At 37.3% G+C, this 22,374-nt stretch overlaps 1 protein-coding gene across 3 annotated transcripts in view; it reads left to right on the forward strand.

The window, feature by feature from the left end:
* Positions 1-2,581: 2,581 nt before the first annotated feature.
* The window catches only part of LOC128689061 (max-interacting protein 1-like), a 1,113,127-nt gene continuing 1,093,334 nt past the window's right edge, over positions 2,582-22,374 (forward strand). For all 3 annotated transcript variants that reach the window (XM_070087111.1, XM_070087114.1, XM_070087112.1), the window contains exons 1-2: positions 2,582-2,739; positions 12,930-13,032. In XM_070087111.1, coding sequence (XP_069943212.1) covers positions 12,945-13,032 — 88 coding nt within the window. In that variant the 5' untranslated portion in view covers positions 2,582-2,739; positions 12,930-12,944. The remainder of the gene's footprint in view (positions 2,740-12,929; positions 13,033-22,374) is intronic.

Raw genomic sequence — 22,374 nt, forward strand, 5'->3', positions numbered from 1 at the left:
CAGGTTCTTGAGACAAAATTTTCCATCCTCGGACACGCGTTATTATTCTTATATAAATCCCGACTTTATACTCCTCAACGAATCTCTTACCTATCCATGATATTCCCTTTGATACTTGGCAGGAACACCAGTCTGTAGTTCAGTGCTTCCTGTCTGTTGTTATTCTTTGATATTAAAATCACGTTATATATGTTCCAAATCTCGGTAGTCTTACCCGTTTCTGTCGATTTATTGAATATTTGGGTTAGTGCTTGCTCAGCGTTATTGCGCTTTTTTCTTATGATATATCGAGGTCCGTCGGTAATTCTCTACTCCTTTGCTTAATTGTTCAACGCTGATTTCCTCTCACAGTTCTCTCCTTTTTTATGTTTCTTTCCCTCCTCAGTCTTATTAATTACTCCTTTACTATTATTTGTCTTTGAATGTGACAATGGAAAAGTTTGGATAAATTTTCTCTGTTTCAGTCATTATAATGTATTTGCATTTTGCCCTTCTACTGGTTTATAGCACTGGGATGTATCTGTACTGCCATTCATTTTAGTTTTCTATCGTTACTTTTTTTTGCAGTGCCAAATGAACTAAATATTTTCTATATTCATTCCCTGTTTTTCTTTCTATGGTAACAAAACTATCGCGTCCCAACACCTCTGAATAAGGTACTCCATAATTTGTTTTATTTGGTCTATGCTGTTAACTCAGTTTTCCTTAGTCTTTTGTTCCGAAATTTCTCATTCCATGAGCGTAACCCATGTTTTCTAGTTTTTGCTTTTTTTTTCCTTTGTGAAGCATTCAGAAGTTAGTAAACAATGACCCCCACGATCCTCAAGAAGTACTGTACGTATTTTGTTTTATCTTCCTGATTTGCTTCAGATGAACATAAGGATTTTGTCCTATTAGATGTGTGGATTGCCACACAAATTTTCATTTTTCAATATATTTGTCTCTTTGAAGTTATCTATGATTAGTAATTTGGCTGTAGTCCTGTTAGCCACTGTGCTGTTGTTTCCACTAAATCAGTGTTATTTATGTCACATTGTCTGGGTTCCTCCTCATGTCCCTCTTCCATCATTACTGACCCACACCAGGCTCTGGTGGCTGAAGCTTCACACGCCGAGGGTCTGGGTTCGATCTCAGGCAATGGTCCAAGTCGGATCGAAACGTCGTCATAAGCTTCTATGTATTGTTTCAGTCATGGTAGTGTGCCTTTTTGTTATTTATTTACACAGTACAGTTGGTTTAATGTACATCATAATTTAGGATTCTTGAATGCTAAAGTTCAATTAATTAAATTTTACCCATTTAGTTTTATTTGACTGGAAAATTAAGCCAATCATTGCCATGTGAAAAAAAAAAATTAAAATCTTAATGAGCTTTGTGAATTCTTCAGTTCTAAAGATAATTAAATGAATATTAAACATTTAGCTTTTATGCACAAGTTATATATATTAAATCGATTTGTTTCTCGAACATTTTGTTAAAAAATAAATGAGAAGCTCTGATTAAGCCTATCAATCTACTGTTATCCAGTTTTTTTCATGATAAAATTAGTGTTAACTAACCTAAGAAAATAAGGACTGTAATAGGCTAACCTATGCACATTAATGACCCAAATTTAGTCAATAGGCTTTCAACACACTAGTAACCTATGTTCATATATTACTTTTGAGGAGAATACTATGATTCTAGTACATTCTATATATTCCACCGGAGGGTGAAAAATCTATTGCCTAAGGCAAATGTTGATCTTACAAAAATTTCAAGTATATTTACCACTAATCAATTTGTTTGTCATGATACTTCTTAAGCCACTTTGATAGCACTACATATATTGAAACAGTAATGCATAATCTTGACAACAAGCTTAATTTAATTTCTTGATAAATAAAAGAAAATAAATAAAACAAGAAATTAGAGTTGGCAAGTCTGTCAAGTAGCCTCGTGATATAAACAAATGTTGCCTGACTAATGTTCATACAAAATTAACATAGAACAAAGCAATGGATCGCGGTTATATCAGTATATATGTAGATTCGACAGCACCTGACTCATGTGATGAATAATAAAGATGCAAAAGGGGTTAAAGTATTCGGTGTATCTTCCAGGAAAGGCAGAGAAAGTACTGCAAAACTCACAAGTAAAGTGAACAAGGGAGAGCATGAGACGACTGAGGGAGTTAGCAAGGCGAGCTTCCCTGCTGCAGTTAGGGCGTGATCTCTTTATGTTTCCCGAGGTTTTGAGTCATTGTGCAGCTTTACTAAAATGATGCCTTCATTCGTGTATTTACACTTGTGTTTGGGATGTTTTTCTTCACAGATTCATTAAAAATTAAACCACGATACGTAATATCATTTAATATATGGTAAACAATTTATATTCAGGCCAAAACCAGAGAAAACGAATGTCTTTGTCGCGCCGTGTCCTCATCAACCCTTGCGCGGAGCAGGCATGAAACGCACGTGATGCCTTCCCTGGCCCCAGTGTAAGCTGCCTCGCTGTTGGTCTCCAGTCTCACATAGAAACTGCTGCAGCCAATGGGAGCACTCGTAACATTCAGAGCCTCTCAAAGCAAGGTGGCTACGAGATTTTGACAGTAGTTGGCTTACAGACACGGTGGAGTGAGGGTGTGCACGTTCCCGCGTTTCGTCCGCGGCTTTCACGTGGATTTATTTATTCTAACAACAAGTATGAGCTTGGCAGTGCTTCTCCAAGCTGCAGAATATATCGAACGGCGGGAGCGGGGTAAGAATATTATGCTAAAATTCCACGTACCATGTTAAGATGAAAAGACATCGATTTTATACCATGACATGTTCAGTTCAGTACATACTTATCTTGTAACAAAAGGAGTGAAAAAAATCGCTCGGGCATGTTCAGTTCTCGACCAAAGTCAAGCATAAATACACTGACATAAAGTGTTTGTTAACATGACCATGAGAAGAACATGAGAGCCCAGCATGAAGAGAATCAAAACAGGATGTCAGAAAACTTAAGTGAGAAGTGGTTGGCATCCGCTCTAACTAAAAAAAAAAAGAAAAATAATATGGAAGTTTTAATTATGGGTTTAGAAGTACATAACTCGTAATCGCTTATTTACGATATTTACGAGGGCAACAGGGCTCTTCCATTGTCTAGTAGTAACAGTAATGTAACATTATCTTGAGTAACATTGTTAAAGGTCATTATTTCCGCAAGGGGCAATAAACATTGTCTGGGGGGGGGGATGCCCCGGAACAATAAATATTATCTAGGGACAAAAAAAACATTGCTCATGAACAACAAACATTGTCTTGGGGGGAAGGGGAACATTCCCTGAGAACGAAGCATTATGTAGGGGTAGCAAATGTTGCTTAGGGATGAAGATCATCTAAAATCAACATTGGCCTGGGCCAGCAAGTGTTGTCTTGGGTCAACAAACATTGTCTTTGGTTAATAAATATCGTCTTAGGTCAACATTGTTAGTGGACAATATTGTCTAAAGGCAACACACATTGTCAAGAGTAAGTATATTGTCTATGGACAACAAACATTGTGTAAAGACAATAAACACATCGTGTACAGTAAACATTATGTAAGGACAGCAAAACATCGTCTAAGGATAACAATATTGTTTAAGGATTAAAAATTGTTTAGGGACAACATTATCAAGGAATAACAGCCATTGCAAATGGAGGCAACATAGTGTAGTAGCACCAATATTGAACCACTTTCTAAAGGACAACAAATATTGTCTTGGGATAACTATATGAGAAAACATCACAGCAGCAGGTGACAATAACAGGTGTGATTAGTGTATACATATTTTTGAAAAATGTTAGTGTGACTGCAAGACGGTACTGGTGTGACTGGTGTATATAATATGTTATGGTGTTTGTGTGACTGTTGTATGTAAAGTATTGTTGGTATGACAGATGTATCCAATATGGTGTTAGTGAGACTAGTGTATGTAAGGTGTTGTTGTGACTGGTGTAGATATTATGGTGTTTGCGACTGGTGTAGGTATTATGGTGTTTGTGGCTGGTGTAGGTATTATGGTGTTTGTGACTGGTGTAGGTATTATGGTGTTTGTGACTGGTGTAGGTATTATGGTGTTTGTGACTGGTGTAGGTATTATGGTGTTTGTGACTGGTGTAGGTATTATGGTGTTTGTGACTGGTGTAGGTATTATGGTGTTTGTGACTGGTGTAAGTATTATGGTGTTTGTGACTGGTGTAGGTATTATGGTGTTTGTGACTGGTGTAGGTATTATGGTGTTTGTGACTGGTGTAGGTATTATGGTGTTTGTGACTGGTGTAGGTATTATGGTGTTTGTGACTGGTGTAGGTATTATGGTGTTTGTAACTGGTGTAGGTATTATGGTGTTTGTGACTGGTGTAGGTATTATGGTGTTTGTGACTGGTGTAGGTATTATGGTGTTTGTGACTGGTGTAAGTATTATGGTGTTTGTGACTGGTGTAGGTATTATGGTGTTTGTGACTGGTGTAGGTATTATGGTGTTTGTGACTGGTGTAGGTATTATGGTGTTTGTGACTGGTGTAGGTATTATGGTGTTTGTGACTGGTGTAGGTATTATGGTGTTTGTGACTGGTGTAGGTATTATGGTGTTTGTGACTGGTGTAGGTATTATGGTGTTTGTGACTGGTGTAAGTATTATGGTGTTTGTGACTGGTGTAGGTATTATGGTGTTTGTGACTGGTGTAGGTATTATAGTGTTTGACTGGTGTAGGTATTATGGTGTTTGTGACTGGTGTAGGTATTATGGTGTTTGTGACTGGTGTAGGTATTATGGTGTTTGTGACTGCTGTATATAAGGTGTTGATGTGACTGTAAGATTGTTGCTGTTAATATGCAAGATGATGATGGTGTGGCTGGTGAATCAACGGTGGAGTTGGCATAGCAGTACAGGTAAAATTAACGTAAAAAGCTTCATTTTTTGCAGTCTAGAAATCTTGTAGGTAGCAGAAATAAAATACATAGAAGATAAAATTATATAAAAACGCATTTTAATAATGCATACATTAGAGGTTTTGGTAAAAGGAGACTAATAACAGAAGTCAGTATATTAAAAACTGAAAAAAAATAAAATAAAACAAATACATATTATCGTAAGAATTTTTATTAATGAAGTTGCATGAACTACAAGATTAGTATGATCAACAAAAGTGTTAAAGAAACAACGTGTGTAAGAGAAGATATAATAATATATTGTTCATTTTGAACTTAATTTTACCAGAAAGGAAGTTTTAACCCAGTTGGAAAATGCAGTCATACACGAAGAAGCAGAAAAAAAATACCATAAGTCTAAATTAGGAAAAAGGTGTTAAATATATTGAAGTACTACAAGGGAATGATTTAAATAAAATATTTTTAGACACTATTTTAACGACACTGGTATTAACAATTTATCTCCAAAATAAAAAGTAGAAACGAGAAAACTGTTTAATGAGAGATGCTGGAGGCTCATAGAAAAGTTAAATGTGAAGGTTAAGATATATTGAATTTGGAATAACGAAGAAAGTAGTCTTTAAATGACGATATGAATGTGAATAATTAAATGACAAATTTCAGAATGCATTTACTAGTATTAATTGAACCTAAATAAGTACACAAGACTAATTTCGAGGACTTTCCTACCTTACCAGCCCAGCCTTTGGACACGCTTCCTTAAGTGCCTGTTCAACCAGGCTGTTGCTATAAGTGGCCCACTGGCCCACACAATAATTTCAGCCTATTTGATCTGGGGGATTCCAAACTTTGCTCAGGCTAAAGTACAGTAACAATCTGTTCAACCACCCCAATCTTCTTGTAGCCTTCTTTCAACCGTTTCATTTTGCCTTCATTATTTTTTCCATCCACGAACGAGGATACATGAGGGTTAACGCCTGTAACCAAGTCAGAAACAATGTACACAGGAACAGTATGGAGCCCAACACCCTAATACAGTTAAATCAAGCGCATTGGAATAACTAGAGATGAAGTTAAAATACATAATAATTGACATTGTCAGAAGTGAAGCAGTATGTCCAGACGAGGAAGAATGAAGTGCGACTTCATAAAAATAAGGCACAGTAAATTAATTGGCACATAAATAAATATGACAAATATTATTTCAGCATTATTATTTAATCAAAACCAAGCGCTAAGCCCACAAGGGTCATGCAGCGCTGTATGCCAACATTAAAAATGAGGATAGGGAGGGCCTTTCAAGTTAGACGCAGTAGTTGAAGCGGGTTTCATAGCTATGTTAATTAATTACTAAGAATTCGCTCTCTCTCAATCACTTTTTCCTTTTCTTATTTTTGTGTTTTACAGTTATAGCAAAGCTACTGTGAACAATATTATTACAGTTTTAACTACCTAAAGAATGATTTTTGTTCCGCGTTGAGTCATAGCAGTAAAATTTATTCCCAATATTACCATTACAATTTTCTGTTTTATCTCATATTTGTGTTTTACAGTTGCCGTAGCTTTAAAATTAATACTCAACCGTATTTTACAGTTTCCAATACTGATGAAATTATTTTTTTGTGTTTTAAAGTTATAACAAAATTTGCTCCTAGGTATACTGCGTCGATTTCTTACTTTTTAACACTTTCAGTCGGTGATAGATATAACAGAATGCTTCTAAACACAAATAACATCTCTAAAGTAGGTATTTAAGATTTTAATAGGATTTTTTTTCACCCGACGGTTAGACACCCAGGTGAATTGAATAAAATGTGTGCGTCATCGGGGATTGTCGGTCCCATTTCCATTGGGTCCTTTAATATTCTCCTCCAGGATGCGTCCCACAATAGTCAACTAATGCCCAAGTATATACTGCTAGGTGAACAGGGGCAGCAGGTGTAAGGAACATGTCCGACATTTCACCCGTTCTGGGATCGATCTCGACCCCTCAATGTGAGCCGAGGATATTATCAACTGAGCCACTTGTTTTGATTCATTGTGGTGGTATCCAAGCTCTTTGATGGGGCGATTGATGGGATGGAAGATGCCAGAGGCTAAGAACGACTGCTCTAGACTACTTTACAATCTCACACATATAGTTAGAAATTGAGAATCATTAAAGTGAATGAAAGAATCTGAGGGTAAATATCTTTTAAATGAATAATTCAGCTTTAGATTAACTATATTCTATATATCTGTTGAGTTATTTGGAATGTTAAGGGAATTACTGAAAAATGAAACGGAGAGTCAGATTGCATTTATTTAAATTTTAAAGAATGCCTTTGATCGAGATTCCCATTAGAGGTTTATTTGAAAATTATAGCTGTAAAACGTGAATTACAAGAATTAATGCGAAATTTCATATGTGGAAGAAATATGGAAGTGTTAAAAAAAATGTCTAAGGAGATCTTCACAAGGCTCAGTGTTTATCCTGATGATATTCTTAGTGTAGGTAAATGACTAACTACAAGTAATAAATAATTATATTAGTTTCTGGATATAACAATCTTATGTAAAGTAGGAACTCAAAATCTCTATAAAACTGTAGAAAAAAAGTCAATAAAATTATTAAAGGAACGTAAAATTTAATGTTGATAAATGCCTTATAACGGAAATGGGTGAAAGTGCAAATATGAGTCATGGTTGTGAATTGATAATGTTCCAGGACGGACTAAATGTCGTCATAAGCTTCCCCGTCTCAGTACGGGCTTTTGGTGAATTGTTCCAGACGTCAGTATTATAGTACTGTGGCTTTTTATTTTTCATTTCTGCATAATTTGTAATAAAATTTTATAATCATTTGGCAAGTAAACATCTTAGAATGAGTATATAAAACAAGTCATCACCAGAAAAATTATTTAAATATAACAGTGAGAAACCCTTATGCAATACTGTACAGAAAACATTTAAAATAGCCTTCTATATTTGGATAGCGGGATGCCGATTGTTTTTGTACAACATATGTTAGACGAAAATTGTTATGTGTGGCTGTAGTATGGTGTCAGCACCTTTAAAAATTTAGAAGAGAAAAAGTTAAACAAAAAAATGCAACAAAATGAATTCCAGGAAGGTAAAACAAAAATGTTTTGGTGCCATCATTAAGGAGAACAAAAGGCCATAACCTTAAACTATGTAGACGATTTATTGTAAAAATATTTCTTCGCAAATACAGTAGTCAGGTATAATGAACTACAATAAAAAATAGCGTGTCAAAACTGTCAGGAATTTTAAAACTTGTACGAAAAATTTATAGCAATATACGGAAGACCGCTTTCATGAGCTTTCATCCTGTAACAAATAAGTAATTATACATCTGTTGCAAGAAGTCTGAAAGCTAAGAAAAATTACCTCTGAAGAGAGACTAAAAGAAATCGAACTTCATATGAAAGGACAGAAGGACCAGTGGATATATGAACAGAACGTACGTCGCACTTGAAAGGGCGAAAATAGTCTGAAAAAAAAAAAATTGAACAAGTTGATGAAAAAGAAGTTACAGATGAAGTTAAGCCAGTGGGGCGCCAAAAAAAAAAAAAAAAAAACTTTAGGTTACCTGACTCACCTGAAGACGATTCCGGGGGTCACCGCCTCAAAACTTTAGCAGGCTTCGGAAACAGATTCTATAAAAGCTTTAACAGTAGTGAAATTAAATTTATTTAATTAAATTAATATGTTTCAAATTAAACACACCTGGATGGAGGTTTGGTAGAAGTACGAAAATTTTCTAGATTTTTTATGACCTCAGTATTTTTTTTTTTTTTATTATCACACCGGCCGATTCCCACCAAGGCAGGGTGGCCCGAAAAAGAAAAACTTTCACCATCATTCACTCCATCACTGTCTTGCCAGAAGGGTGCTTTACACTACAGTTTTTAAACTGCAACATTAACACCCCTCCTTCAGAGTGCAGGCACTGTACTTCCCATCTCCAGGACTCAAGTCCGGCCTGCCGGTTTCCCTGAATCCCTTCATAAATGTTACTTTGCTCACACTCCAACAGCACGTCAAGTATTAAAAACCATTTGTCTCCATTCACTCCTATCAAACACGCTCACGCATGCCTGCTGGAAGTCCAAGCCCCTCGCACACAAAACCTCCTTTACCCCCTCCCTCCAACCCTTCCTAGGCCGACCCCTACCCCGCCTTCCTTCCACTACAGACTGATACACTCTTGAAGTCATTCTGTTTCGCTCCATTCTCTCTACATGTCCGAACCACCTCAACAACCCTTCCTCAGCCCTCTGGACAACAGTTTTGGTAATCCCGCACCTCCTCCTAACTTCCAAACTACGAATTCTCTGCATTATATTCACACCACACATTGCCCTCAGACATGACATCTCCACTGCCTCCAGCCTTCTCCTCGCTGCAACATTCATCACCCACGCTTCACACCCATATAAGAGCGTTGGTAAAACTATACTCTCATACATTCCCCTCTTTGCCTCCAAGGACAAAGTTCTTTGTCTCCACAGACTCCTAAGTGCACCACTCACTCTTTTTCCCTCATCAATTCTATGATTCACCTCATCTTTCATAGACCCATCCGCTGACACGTCCACTCCCAAATATCTGAATACGTTCACCTCCTCCATACTCTCTCCCTCCAATCTGATATTCAATCTTTCATCACCTAATCTTTTTGTTATCCTCATAACCTTACTCTTTCCTGTATTCACCTTTAATTTTCTTCTTTTGCACACCCTACCAAATTCATCCACCAATCTCTGCAACTTCTCTTCAGAATCTCCCAAGAGCACAGTGTCATCAGCAAAGAGCAGCTGTGACAACTCCCACTTTGTGTGTGATTCTTTATCTTTTAACTCCACGCCTCTTGCCAAGACCCTCGCATTTACTTCTCTTACAACCCCATCTATAAATATATTAAACAACCACGGTGACATCACACATCCTTGTCTAAGGCCTACTTTTACTGGGAAAAAATTTCCCTCTTTCCTACATACTCTAACTTGAGCCTCACTATCCTCGTAAAAACTCTTCACTGCTTTCAGTAACGTACCTCCTACACCATACACTTGCAACATCTGCCACATTGCCCCCCTATCCACCCTGTCATACGCCTTTTCCAAATCCATAAATGCCACAAAGACCTCTTTAGCCTTATCTAAATACTGTTCACTTATATGTTTCACTGTAAACACCTGGTCCACACACCCCCTACCTTTCCTAAAGCCTCCTTGTTCATCTGCTATCCTATTCTCCGTCTTACTCTTAATTCTTTCAATTATAACTCTACCATACACTTTACCAGGTACACTCAACAGACTTATCCCCCTATAATTTTTGCACTCTCTTTTATCCCCTTTGCCTTTATACAAAGGAACTATGCATGCTCTCTGCCAATCCCTAGGTACCTTACCCTCTTCCATACATTTATTAAATAATTGCACCAACCACTCCAAAACTATATCCCCACCTGCTTTTAACATTTCTATCTTTATCCCATCAATCCCGGCTGCCTTACCCCCTTTCATTTTACCTACTGCCTCACGAACTTCCCCCACACTCACAACTGGCTCTTCCTCACTCCTACAAGATGTTATTCCTCCTTGCCCTATACACGAAATCACAGCTTCCCTATCTTCATCAACATTTAACAATTCCTCAAAATATTCCTTCCATCTTCCCAATACCTCTAACTCTCCATTTAATAACTCTCCTCTCCTATTTTTAACTGACAAATCCATTTGTTCTCTAGGCTTTCTTAACTTGTTAATCTCACTCCAAAACTTTTTCTTATTTTCAACAAAATTTGTTGATAACATCTCACCCACTCTCTCATTTGCTCTCTTTTTACATTGCTTCACCAGTCTCTTAACTTCTCTCTTTTTCTCCATATACTCTTCCCTCCTTGCATCACTTCTACTTTGTAAAAACTTCTCATATGCTAACTTTTTCTCCCTTACTACTCTCTTTACATCATCATTCCACCAATCGCTCCTCTTCCCTCCTGCACCCACTTTCCTGTAACCACAAACTTCTGCTGAACACTCTAACACTACATTTTTAAACCTACCCCATACCTCTTCGACCCCATTGCCTATGCTCTCATTAGCCCATCTATCCTCCAATAGCTGTTTATATCTTACCCTAACTGCCTCCTCTTTTAGTTTATAAACCTTCACCTCTCTCTTCCCTGATGCTTCTATTCTCCTTGTATCCCATCTACCTTTTACTCTCAGTGTAGCTACAACTAGAAAGTGATCTGATATATCTGTGGCCCCTCTATAAACATGTACATCCTGAAGTCTACTCAACAGTCTTTTATCTACCAATACATAATCCAACAAACTACTGTCATTTCGCCCTACATCATATCGTGTATACTTATTTATCCTCTTTTTCTTAAAATATGTATTACCTATAACTAAACCCCTTTCTATACAAAGTTCAATCAAAGGGCTCCCATTATCATTTACACCTGGCACCCCAAACTTACCTACCACACACTCTCTAAAAGTTTCTCCTACTTTAGCATTCAAGTCCCCTACCACAATTACTCTCTCACTTGGTTCAAAGGCTCCTATACATTCACTTAACATCTCCCAAAATCTCTCTCTCTCCTCTGCATTCCTCTCTTCTCCAGGTGCATACACGCTTATTATGACCCACTTCTCGCATCCAACCTTTACTTTAATCCACATAATTCTTGAATTTACACATTCATATTCTCTTTTCTCCTTCCATAACTGATCATTTAACATTACTGCTACCCCTTCCTTTGCTCTAACTCTCTCAGATACTCCAGATTTAATCCCATTTATTTCCCCCCACTGAAACTCTCCTACCCCCTTCAGCTTTGTTTCGCTTAGGGCCAGGACATCCAACTTCTTTTCATTCATAACATCAGCAATCATCTGTTTCTTGTCATCCGCACTACATCCACGCACATTTAAGCAACCCAGTTTTATAAAGTTTTTCTTCTTCTCTTTTTTAGTAATTGTATACAGGAGAAGGGGTTACTAGCCCATTGCTCCCGGCATTTTAGTCGCCTCATACGACACGCATGGCTTACGGAGGAAAGATTCTTTTCCACTTCCCCATGGACAATAGAAGAAATAAAAAAGAACAAGAGCTATTTAGAAAAAGGAGAAAAACCTAGATGTATGTATATATATATATGCATGTGCGTGTCTGTGAAGTGTGACCAAAGTGTAAGTAGGAGTAGCAAGATATCCCTGTTATCTTAGCGTGTTTATGAGACAGAAAAAGAAACCAGCAATCCTACCATCATGCAAAACAATTACAGGTTTTGTTTCACAGTCATCTGGCAGGACGGTAGTACTTCCCTGGGTGGTTGCTGTCTACGTACCTACCTACCTACCTAATACCTCAGTATTATGTTCGTATAAAAGGGATCTTTTCTAAAAGCATTCGCTGAGGAAAATCTTAGCAACAAGTTAACACAGCTTGATAAAAAAAAAAACTCGCCCTTATGTTGACTATTTTTTGACGATTTGAGTTTATTTGCTTCGTGTTATTAGTGTTGTAATCAAGGTTTTCTCAAATACGTGTCTGTAGGATCCACGTATCCATACTTGGCATCAGTGCCAGCATTTTATCAGAGAACTAAAACGTTAATGGCCATTGAGCACATTCTAATGCCGTAATACTTAAGTGTATTTGAATCGCTGTTATTCACGAAGGTAACTATTTTGGAAATACATGGTATTTTGTGTAAGTGTTCATGACAGCAACACATAAGTCTTAAATCTGTTGTGTTGTTCTTAGAGGAATAACGAAGAGGTGGAGTATAGCTATGCTTCAATCCTATGTCCAGGTATTAATGGCTAGACTATTTCTCGTTTTCATCCTACAGAGATAGAGCACAGCTATACATTACCCTTCCTATTCCTAAGTACGTATTAATGCCTTTACTATTTCGTTTCCGGCAGAGATGGAGCACAGCTGTACCTCAACACTTCCCAAGCCTAAGTAGTAATACCTTACTGTTTCCTTCTCTGCAGAGATGGAGCACGGCTATGCCTCAACTCTTCCCATGCCCGATCACTACAGATACTCAAAATCCTCCAAGCGATCGCGATCCAAATCTAAGTTGCAGAGTAACCGGTAAGAATGTCAAAAGTATAAATTTAAGTTAAGATTAAGTGTGGCCTACCATTGTTAGCGTGACAAAAATTCAATGTTGCTTTTCAAAACGAATTGCTTTTTAAGACTTCCTCCGAGGCCGATTATACAAATATTCAGAGGCATTATTGGCAAACTAGTAGAGGTCAGGGCCATGGCAAGTGACTTTAAATGTAGATAAAAAAAAACTCTTAAAATGATAGAACCAGAGATTTCTCTATAAACTGTTAGATTGTAGCCTAAATGCACATGAAAAATTTTGTCGCCTGACTAACTAAAAATATGTAGAAAAATGTAGAGCAAAAAGCAAGATGACTGATAACCATTTTCTCAAAGGAAATGCAAACTTTGAGGCCTGATTAAAGCCTTCAAGATTCTAAATATATTCATATGGTCATTGAACAATAAAAATTATTGCATGAAAGATGCAATACAGACGTGGGAAGAAAATTTGATGTCATGTAAGCAGAACGGTGGAACAGTATCAGCCTTAAATTTATTCTATTGCAAAATTTACACGTTATGCATCTAGCATGTTTCAATATAAAAACATGAGTATGTATGTACAGTGGCATGTACATTTGCTACTTTTCGTTACATGGACAGTCTGTTATGTGATCTTGTTTCTTCAGCATCCGCCGCATCTGATCTTCAGTTTCTCGATTTTGAAATTTCTTAATATTGCAGCTAGTTGTAACATAATTTTGAACTGCCTACAAGTAATTGCGACAAATACTGATAACATTCTAGATACACAAATAACCCTCACATAGGAGACCGAAACGTTGTCCTGAGTTTGTCTCCTATGTGAGGGTTATTTGTGTACTGTCCTAGTCAGGGTATTGTGCCTTTTTTTATTCTTTATAGTATTATGGATTTAGACATACATGACTTGGGATGGAAGATTAAATACTCATACATGTATGAGGTATATATGGCCACTAAGGAAATTGCATTATAGGGTGTTATTGGAATTTTTGCGTGTAATGTTCATTTCATCGCGCCCCAAAAGGTGGGTCGTCGTAGAATGAATTCATGATATTGCACTTGGGGGTTTCATTTTAACATACAGAATCTACGACAGTTTCAACTAGGTGTTTGTAATTGACTCAGAGTCGTGCAGGTATGAGAGTATGGTAGGTGTTTTCACTGTCATCCGCTTCCTGTGGGTGTATGGTGAATGTTGTCCAATTTCTGGTGAATGTGTAGTTGATACATCTCTGATGAGTAGTGAATGTTTCCAAATATGGTGAGCGTGCGGTGTATGTCGTCCCAGCTCTGGTGAGCGTGTATTGAATGTTGCCCAGCTCTGGCGAGTGTGGGGTCAATGTTATCCCATTGTCCCAAATGATTTAGCTGATCTCGTATTGCTTGACCTTGAAGTTTACATTATCCCAGCTCTGCTTTAGCTGGCCTCGTATCACGTGAGCGTTGTGCCAATTCTGCTTTAGTTGGTCTCGTACACACAAGGAAACACACAAGTGTGCCGCCTTTAAGTATTTATTAATGAAAGCCCTTACCTTCTCTGCTCAAAATTTTGCTGATGCTGGAGTTTGAAAAAAAAAATCTTGAATTTTTCTTTACTGCGAATATAGTATATACAAGTTCCCCGATTTTTCAAATATATAGCCCGTCCTCCCAGGGTACAAAACGAACGCTTCGATTTTTAACGAATTAAATAACATTTCTCTTGCCACCAGACGCTACCCTCTCGTTCATGTACTTTCATTATTGATTTTTAATTACATATAAATTTTAGATAATTTACATTAAATTTAGGTAAACTAACCTAGAATAAATATTTAATTTTGTCCGTCGCTTAGATCGTTTAGAAATTTGCGCACATAAATTCGTTTGAAAATGAACAGTGTATTTTGAGGATAGGTTGAAATATGTCATCGCCTCGCGTTTGAAGTTCTCAAACAAAGGACCTGGGCTAATGTTAGGGTCCAGGTGGATATTGCAAGGACTTTGTTTGGTCTTCCTTGGGATTAATCTGGCAGAGTGCGCATGGGTTGACTACACGACATCGTCAGCATACTCCACTTCCCGTGTGCCGGTATACTCCACCTCCCGTGTGTCAGCATCCTCCAGCTCCAGTTTGTCTTATTAATACCACCTCCCATGTGTTATTCTACAGGTCCAGTGTGTCATCATACTCCACTTTCCGTATCATCATACTTCCATATTATGTATACTTCCATTGTGTTATATTACAGCACCAGTCATCATACCCCATCTATGTCAACATCATCATACTCCATCTGTGCGTCATCATACTCCATCTTCTGAGTCATCACGTCATCATACTACCCCTTTCGCATTTCGGCATGCTCCACCTGCAGCATGTCATCATACCCCACCTTCTGTATCATCACCCATCATGTCATCATGCAACTGATTTAACTTTACCACTTTAACATGTAACAAATATGTTTCATGGTATTGTTTACATCTATGTAATATTTCACGGATACTGATGGTAAAGGATCACTGAGGCGTTGTTTTAATTAAATTACGTTAAAAAAGGTTTTCCTGTTATATATATATATATATATATATATATATATATGTGTGTGTGTGTGTGTGTGTGTGTGTGTGTGTGTGTGTGTGTGTGTACGTATGTGTGTGTGTAAAACGCATGTAGCTCTTCCTGCTTTTCTGTCTTCGTGTTTGGCTTCCAGTGCATTAGTCAAGAAGATTGTCCCCGAACGCTTGAGAGACGTGGTAGGAGCTCAAGACCCCAGGTTTACTGAAGCAGCGATGCGGTGGGACACCCTTACAGACTCCTCCAGTAGACCAGCTCCTCCCACTGGGACAAACCGATCATGAAAAAAAAATCGCCAACACAATGCTCACCAACGCTTCAGGAAAGGACAAAACTCGTCTTCTGGTGGTGAAGGCACCGCACTCAGGAGATTTCCTTCTAGCTGCTCCCAATTCCTCCCTGGGTACTCAATTCGACCCACAGGCCATTCGGATTGGTGTTGCTCTTCGTCTTGCTGCCCCCATCCTCACCGAACACAAGTGTATTTGCGGGAGGGCGACAGCTGATCAATTCGGACTTCATGGTCTCGTGTGTCACACAGCAGAAGGGAAGTATGCTAGACATGAGGAGGTCAATGACTCTGGACTACAAATACGTCAAACTCTCAAAACCATTGATGAGAAAACCGACAGTTTAACCCTATCTTGATGTGAAGAATAATAGTGTACATAAGAACAGTTATTTGTAATTTTTCTGTAAATTTTAAATTTAAAATCATTGCTACCCTTATTAAAACATCTAGAAAACGCGATGAGTAATTTGCTTCGAACTTAACAGTAAAGTTGATAGAATGGGCTAAGCTATTTAATTTAACAAGGAAATGGTTTATATCTGCATTCTTAGGCGTAAGAGAAAAATATCATCAACATATCTAAACCACTTGGCTCTATTAGGAAGGATTTTGTTAAGCAGTCTTGTTTCAAAAAATTCCATGTATAATTTACTAAGAACAGGTGAAAGAGGATTTCCCATTGTCATAGCAAACTTCTGAGTATAAAACTCATCATTTAATATAAATTTTGCATCAGCAGTGCAAAATTTAATAAGTTTAATGATAGTAAGAACTGGCAATGGTAAATCGTAATTAACAAGTTCTTCAGTAAATAAGAAAAAAGTCACAATACCGTGACTGGAACGATACACAAATAACCCACACATAAAAGAGAGAAGCTTACGACGACGTTTCGGTTCGACTTGGACCATTTACAAAGTCACACTAACCAGAAGTGGAGCAGGACGGCTATATATAGGCAGGAAGAGGTGGTGGTAGTAGTAGTAGTACAAGAATGGTATATAATACCGACAAGATGAAATTAAGACATGCGCAACACCCGGGCATCTGGACAGGAAGGTATACCATCTTTTAGGAGTGAAGAAGAACAGGATGTGAGTGTGGGGGAGGTGTGTGAGTCATTGCGTAGAATGAAAGTGGGTAAGGCAGCTGGAACTGACGGGATCATGACAAAAATGTTAAAAGCAGGGGAGGATATAGTGTTGAAGTGGTTGGTATTTTTGTTTAATAAATGTATGAAAGAGGGAAAGGTACCTAGGGATTGGCAGAGAGCATGTATAGCCCCTTTATATAAAGGGAAGGGGGACAAAAGAGATTGCAAAAATTATAGAGGAATAAGTTTACAGAGTATACCAGGAAAAGTGTACGGCAGGGTTATAATTGAAAGAATTAGAGGCAAGACAGAATGTAGGATTGCGGATGAGCAAGGAGGTTTCAGAGTGGGTAGGGGATGTGTAGATCAAGTGTTTACATTGAAGCATATATGTGAACAGTATTTAGATAAAGGTAGGGAAGTTTTTATTGAATTTATGGATTTAGGAAAGGCATATGATAGAGTGGATAGGGGAGCACTGTGGCAGATGTTGCAAGTATATGGAATAGGTGGTAAGTTATTAAATGCTGTAAAGAGTTTTTATGAGGATAGTGAGGCTCAGGTTAGGGTATGTAGAAGAGAGGGAGACTACTTCCCAGTAAAAGTAGGTCTTAGACAGGGATGTGTAATGTCACCATGGTTGTTTAATATATTTATAGATTGGGTTGTAAAAGAAGTAAATGCTAGGGTGTTTGGGGGAGGGGTGGGATTAAATTATGGGGAATCAAATACAATATGGGAATTGACACAGTTGCTTTTTGCTGATGATACTGTGCTTCTGGGAGATTCTAAAGAAAAATTGCAAAGGTTAGTGTATGAGTTTGGGAATGTGTGTAAAGGTAGAAAGTTGAAAGGGAACATAGAAGAGAGTAAGGTGATGAGGGTATCAAATGATCTAGATAAAGAAAAATTGGATATCAAATTGGGGTGGAGGAGTATCGAAGAAGTGAATGTTTTCAGATACTTGGGAGTTGACGTGTCGGCGAATGGATTTATGAAGGATGAGGTTAATCATAGAATTGATGAGGGAAAAAGGCAAGTGGTGCATTGAGGTATATGTGGAGACAAAAAACGTTATCTATGGAGGCAAAGAAGGGAATGTATGAAAGTATAGTAGTACCAACACTCTTATATGGGTGTGAAGCTTGGGTTGTGAATGCAGCAGTGAGGAGGCGGTTGGAGTCTAAGGGTAATGTGTGGTGTAAATATTATGCAGAAAATTTGGAGTGTGGAAATTAGGACAAGGTGTGGAGTTAATAAAAGTATTAGTCAGAGGGCTGAAGAGGGGTTGTTGAGGTGGTTTGGTCATTTAGAGAGAATGAATCAAAGTAGAATGACATAGAGATGTCATATGGGTTTCGAAAACGTGGATAGGGTAAAAATACTCACGTAGGCTGGTAGTACGTATAATATAACGGAATGTGTGTGAAGGCGCCAACCGCCGTCCTGCCTCTCTGCTCTCTATCGTAAGACTAACTGACCCACAGTGCCTATGTGAGGGGGTGTTTGAAATCCTGCTATGGTCAGCAGCATGAATACAGTCAGTGATTCACGCAGAGACGGTTGGTAGTGAGTCATCTACTGGTACACTGGTTACTAGGAACTGGTACTACTACTGAGAGCTCGGCGACGCTAAAGTATGTCGTCCCGACATACAACTAATACAAACTAGAGATGGCTTGGGCTGATTCTATACAATGTCAAAGTACACAACAATTGAACATTATAACATACATAAGTAGAACATTGGAATGGAAGCTTACGTAACTGAAACTGTAATGCAATACAAGGTATAATATAGCACAACTCATCGAATGAAACTCAACGTTGAGATTACACAATAGAAGTGATAAAAAAAATTTGATAGATCGATCTGTATTCATGTGATCTACGGATTCTGAGGAAGGAATATATACAAAGAAAGAAGTGTTTAACAGAAAGGCAGATTCGGTGCACTCAAATCTAGACTGTTAACTCTCAGAATTCGGAGAGAACGTGAACACAAAAAAAAAAATTCTTGAATACTGATAAGCTGATACTGTAATTATTCATCTATACAGGATATTTACATTTAACCCCAACTCTGCTAGGGTGAGATTGACATATGCAGAATGGGTGTCATCTCTGGGAGGATCAAACTCTGTTGCACTGGCTAACTCATGCTGTATTGAGGCAAATCTGAATTGATAGTTACAAATGATACTTGAGGATTTCTCAATACCTGTCGTGTACGTAGGGAATAACGACATTCAGGTTGATCGTCTGACTGAGTATCAGAGGAAGAGAGTACAGGATCAGGAGGATTGTCAGAGTCTGTCACATTAGTCTGGGTTGGAACATCATTATCATCACATACTAACTTCATATGATCTAAATGCGATTCTTTATACTGACGAGTACTAATTTCTCTAACCTTATACTTATTACCAGTGAGATGTTCAACTACTCGATAAGGACCAACAAACTTTTGATCAAGCTTTGGCATTGCAGACGTTTTGTTAAAATTAGTCAGCATAACTCTCGAACCTACTTTGATTTTGGATGGCTTTGCTCGAGTGTTTGCGACTCTTGTAAATTCTGCTGTTGATTTATGAAGTGTTTCATGGATTCTTCTAAAAACACTTTGAGCTAAGCTGGTACGAGTTGCTATAAAATCATCAGGGTTGTAATTTCGTTTCGGATTAGAGTATAACAACTCATAAGGCAAACGTTTATCTACACCGTACAATGCATAATGTGGAGTGTCACCTATGGAAACATTGTAAGCAGAATTTATAGCACACTGCACATCAGGTATAACTTCATCCCAAGTTTTACTGTTGGGATTGATAGTGGCTCTCAAGACATCAAGTACTTATTGGTTCGTTCCGCTAACCCATTGCTGGCAGGATGATGAGGAACAATGGTGGATTTAGAGATCTTGTACAAGTGCACAAATTTTCAAGAATCTCATTACAGAATTCACCTCCATTATCTGTTACTAGGGACTTAGGGGTAGTATGCCTGCAGATAATGCGTTCTTTAAACGCTTTAGCTACTGTCTCGGCAGTCTTATCTGCAATAGGAACTAACTCACAATATCTGGTGAAATGGTCTACCATAACACATAGATGTTCGTTGCCCTGGAGGGAACATTGGAAATTAGTTAACAAATCTAGCGCAACTCTTTCCCACGGTTCGCTAGTAGTTGGATACACTTGGATTGGATTAGGACCATTAGCATTACCTTTATGTTGCATGCAGACACTACATTTCTTAACATACTCAGAAATATCAGTTGCCATACGAGGCCAAAAGTATTTAAATCTGGCTTGTTTTACTGAACGATCCATACCAGGGTGCGCAACACCTGGTACATCGTGAACTAGCTGTAAGGCTACATTCACTAGTGACTGTGGAATTACTAACTGGTATACTCTTCTCCTAGGAGTACCCAACTCGGCTGTTCGATACAGTAATTCTTGGTTCATGACAAAGTCACTGATGGGTGCTGGTGGCTTCACAGTCAGAATAAGATCTTCCTGGAGCAGGAATCGAATCACACCAGACCACATGGGATCTGTTCGTTGAGCAAAGTAGAATGACATGGAGAGAGTATAAATCTGTAGGGGAAGGAAGGCGGGGTAGGGGTCGTCCTCGAAAAGGTTGGAAGGAAGGGGTAAGGGAGGTTTTGTGGGCGAGGGGCTTGGACTTCCAGCAGGCGTGCAGGAGCGTGTTCGTTAGGAGTGAATGGAGACGAATGGTATTTGGGACCTGACGATCTGTTGGAGTGTGAGCAGGGTAATATTTAGTGAAGGGATTCAGGGAAACCTGTTATTTTATATAGCCGGACTTGAGTCCTGGAAATGGGAAGTACAATGCCTGCACTTTAAAGGAGGGGTTCGGGATATTAGCAGTTTGGAGGGATATGTTGTGTATCTTTATACGTATATGCTTCTAAACTGTTGTGTTCTGAGCACCTCTGCAAAAACAGTGATTATGTGTGAGTGAAGTGAAAGTGTTGAATGATGAAAGTATTTTCTTTTTGGGGATTTTCTTTCTTTTTGGGTCACCCTGCCTCGGTGGGAGACGGCCGACTTGTTAAATGTCATGCCGAATAGGTAAATTGGTCAGTTAGCAAGAACTCATTTAAAATTAAGTCCTTTCTAAAATTTTCTCTTATACGTTTAAAGATATATTTGTTTTTTTTTTTCATTTATATGTTAATATAAACATTAATTAATAGTTTTTGCCAAAAGTACCTTCGTAAACTTACCTAACCTTATTATAATAAGCGCAATTTAATTTAACCTAATCCAACTAAATATATTTTAGATAAGTTTACAATTCAATAATAGACACACAATGAAATAATTTTTTTTTATTTAGGTTCAGAATGATTTTTGCGAAATTATGACATACACAAATTTTCGCTTGCCTTATTCGGGAAGAAGAACATTGCTATTTAAGCCAAAATCGTAGGTTATATATATATATATATAATATATATATATATATATATATATATATATATATATATATATATATATATATATATATATATATATAATATATATAGCTTCAGGGAGAATCTTGAGTTTTCCCAGAAGCAAGTTTATTCTTTTCTCTGAGGATGAGGGTCCCCATAACAGTTCTAGAGGTGGTACCTATATATATATATATATATATATATATATATATATATATATATATATATATATATATATATATATATATATATATATATATATATATATATATATAATATATATATATATATATATATATATATATATATATATATATATATATATATATATATATATATATATAAAACACACCTAGCTTGGCTGGGTGCTTGGTTCTTGTAGGATTGTGTGGTTCTGTGGATTAAGGCGTCATGTGATTTTCGCTCACCGCGAGGCAGGAGCAAAACTACATGGGTTCGAATCCTCTACTAGTCGCAGTGTTGTTATTGATGCAGTACCACTCGTTCGTGGTCACAATAATATATATATATATATATATATATATATATATATATATATATATATATATATATATATATATATATATATATATATATATGTCGTGCCGAATATGTAAAACTGGTCAATTAGCAAGAACTCATTTAAAATTAAGTCTTTTCTAAAATTTTATCTTATACGTTTAAAGATATATTTTTTCATTAATGTTGATGTAAAAATTTATAATTTTGCACCAAAAGGAACTTAGAAAACTTACCTAACCTTATTATAACAAGAACAATTTATTTTAGCCTAACCCAACTAAATATATTTTAGATTTGTTTACAATAATTTAATACTAAACAAACACAGTGAAATATATTTTTTTCGTTAGGTTCAGAATGATTTTGGCGAAATTATTGCATACACAAATTTTCACTTGTCC

This window comes from Cherax quadricarinatus, chromosome 21, assembly GCF_038502225.1.
Source record: "Cherax quadricarinatus isolate ZL_2023a chromosome 21, ASM3850222v1, whole genome shotgun sequence".
Taxonomy (NCBI): Eukaryota; Metazoa; Arthropoda; class Malacostraca; order Decapoda; family Parastacidae; genus Cherax; species Cherax quadricarinatus.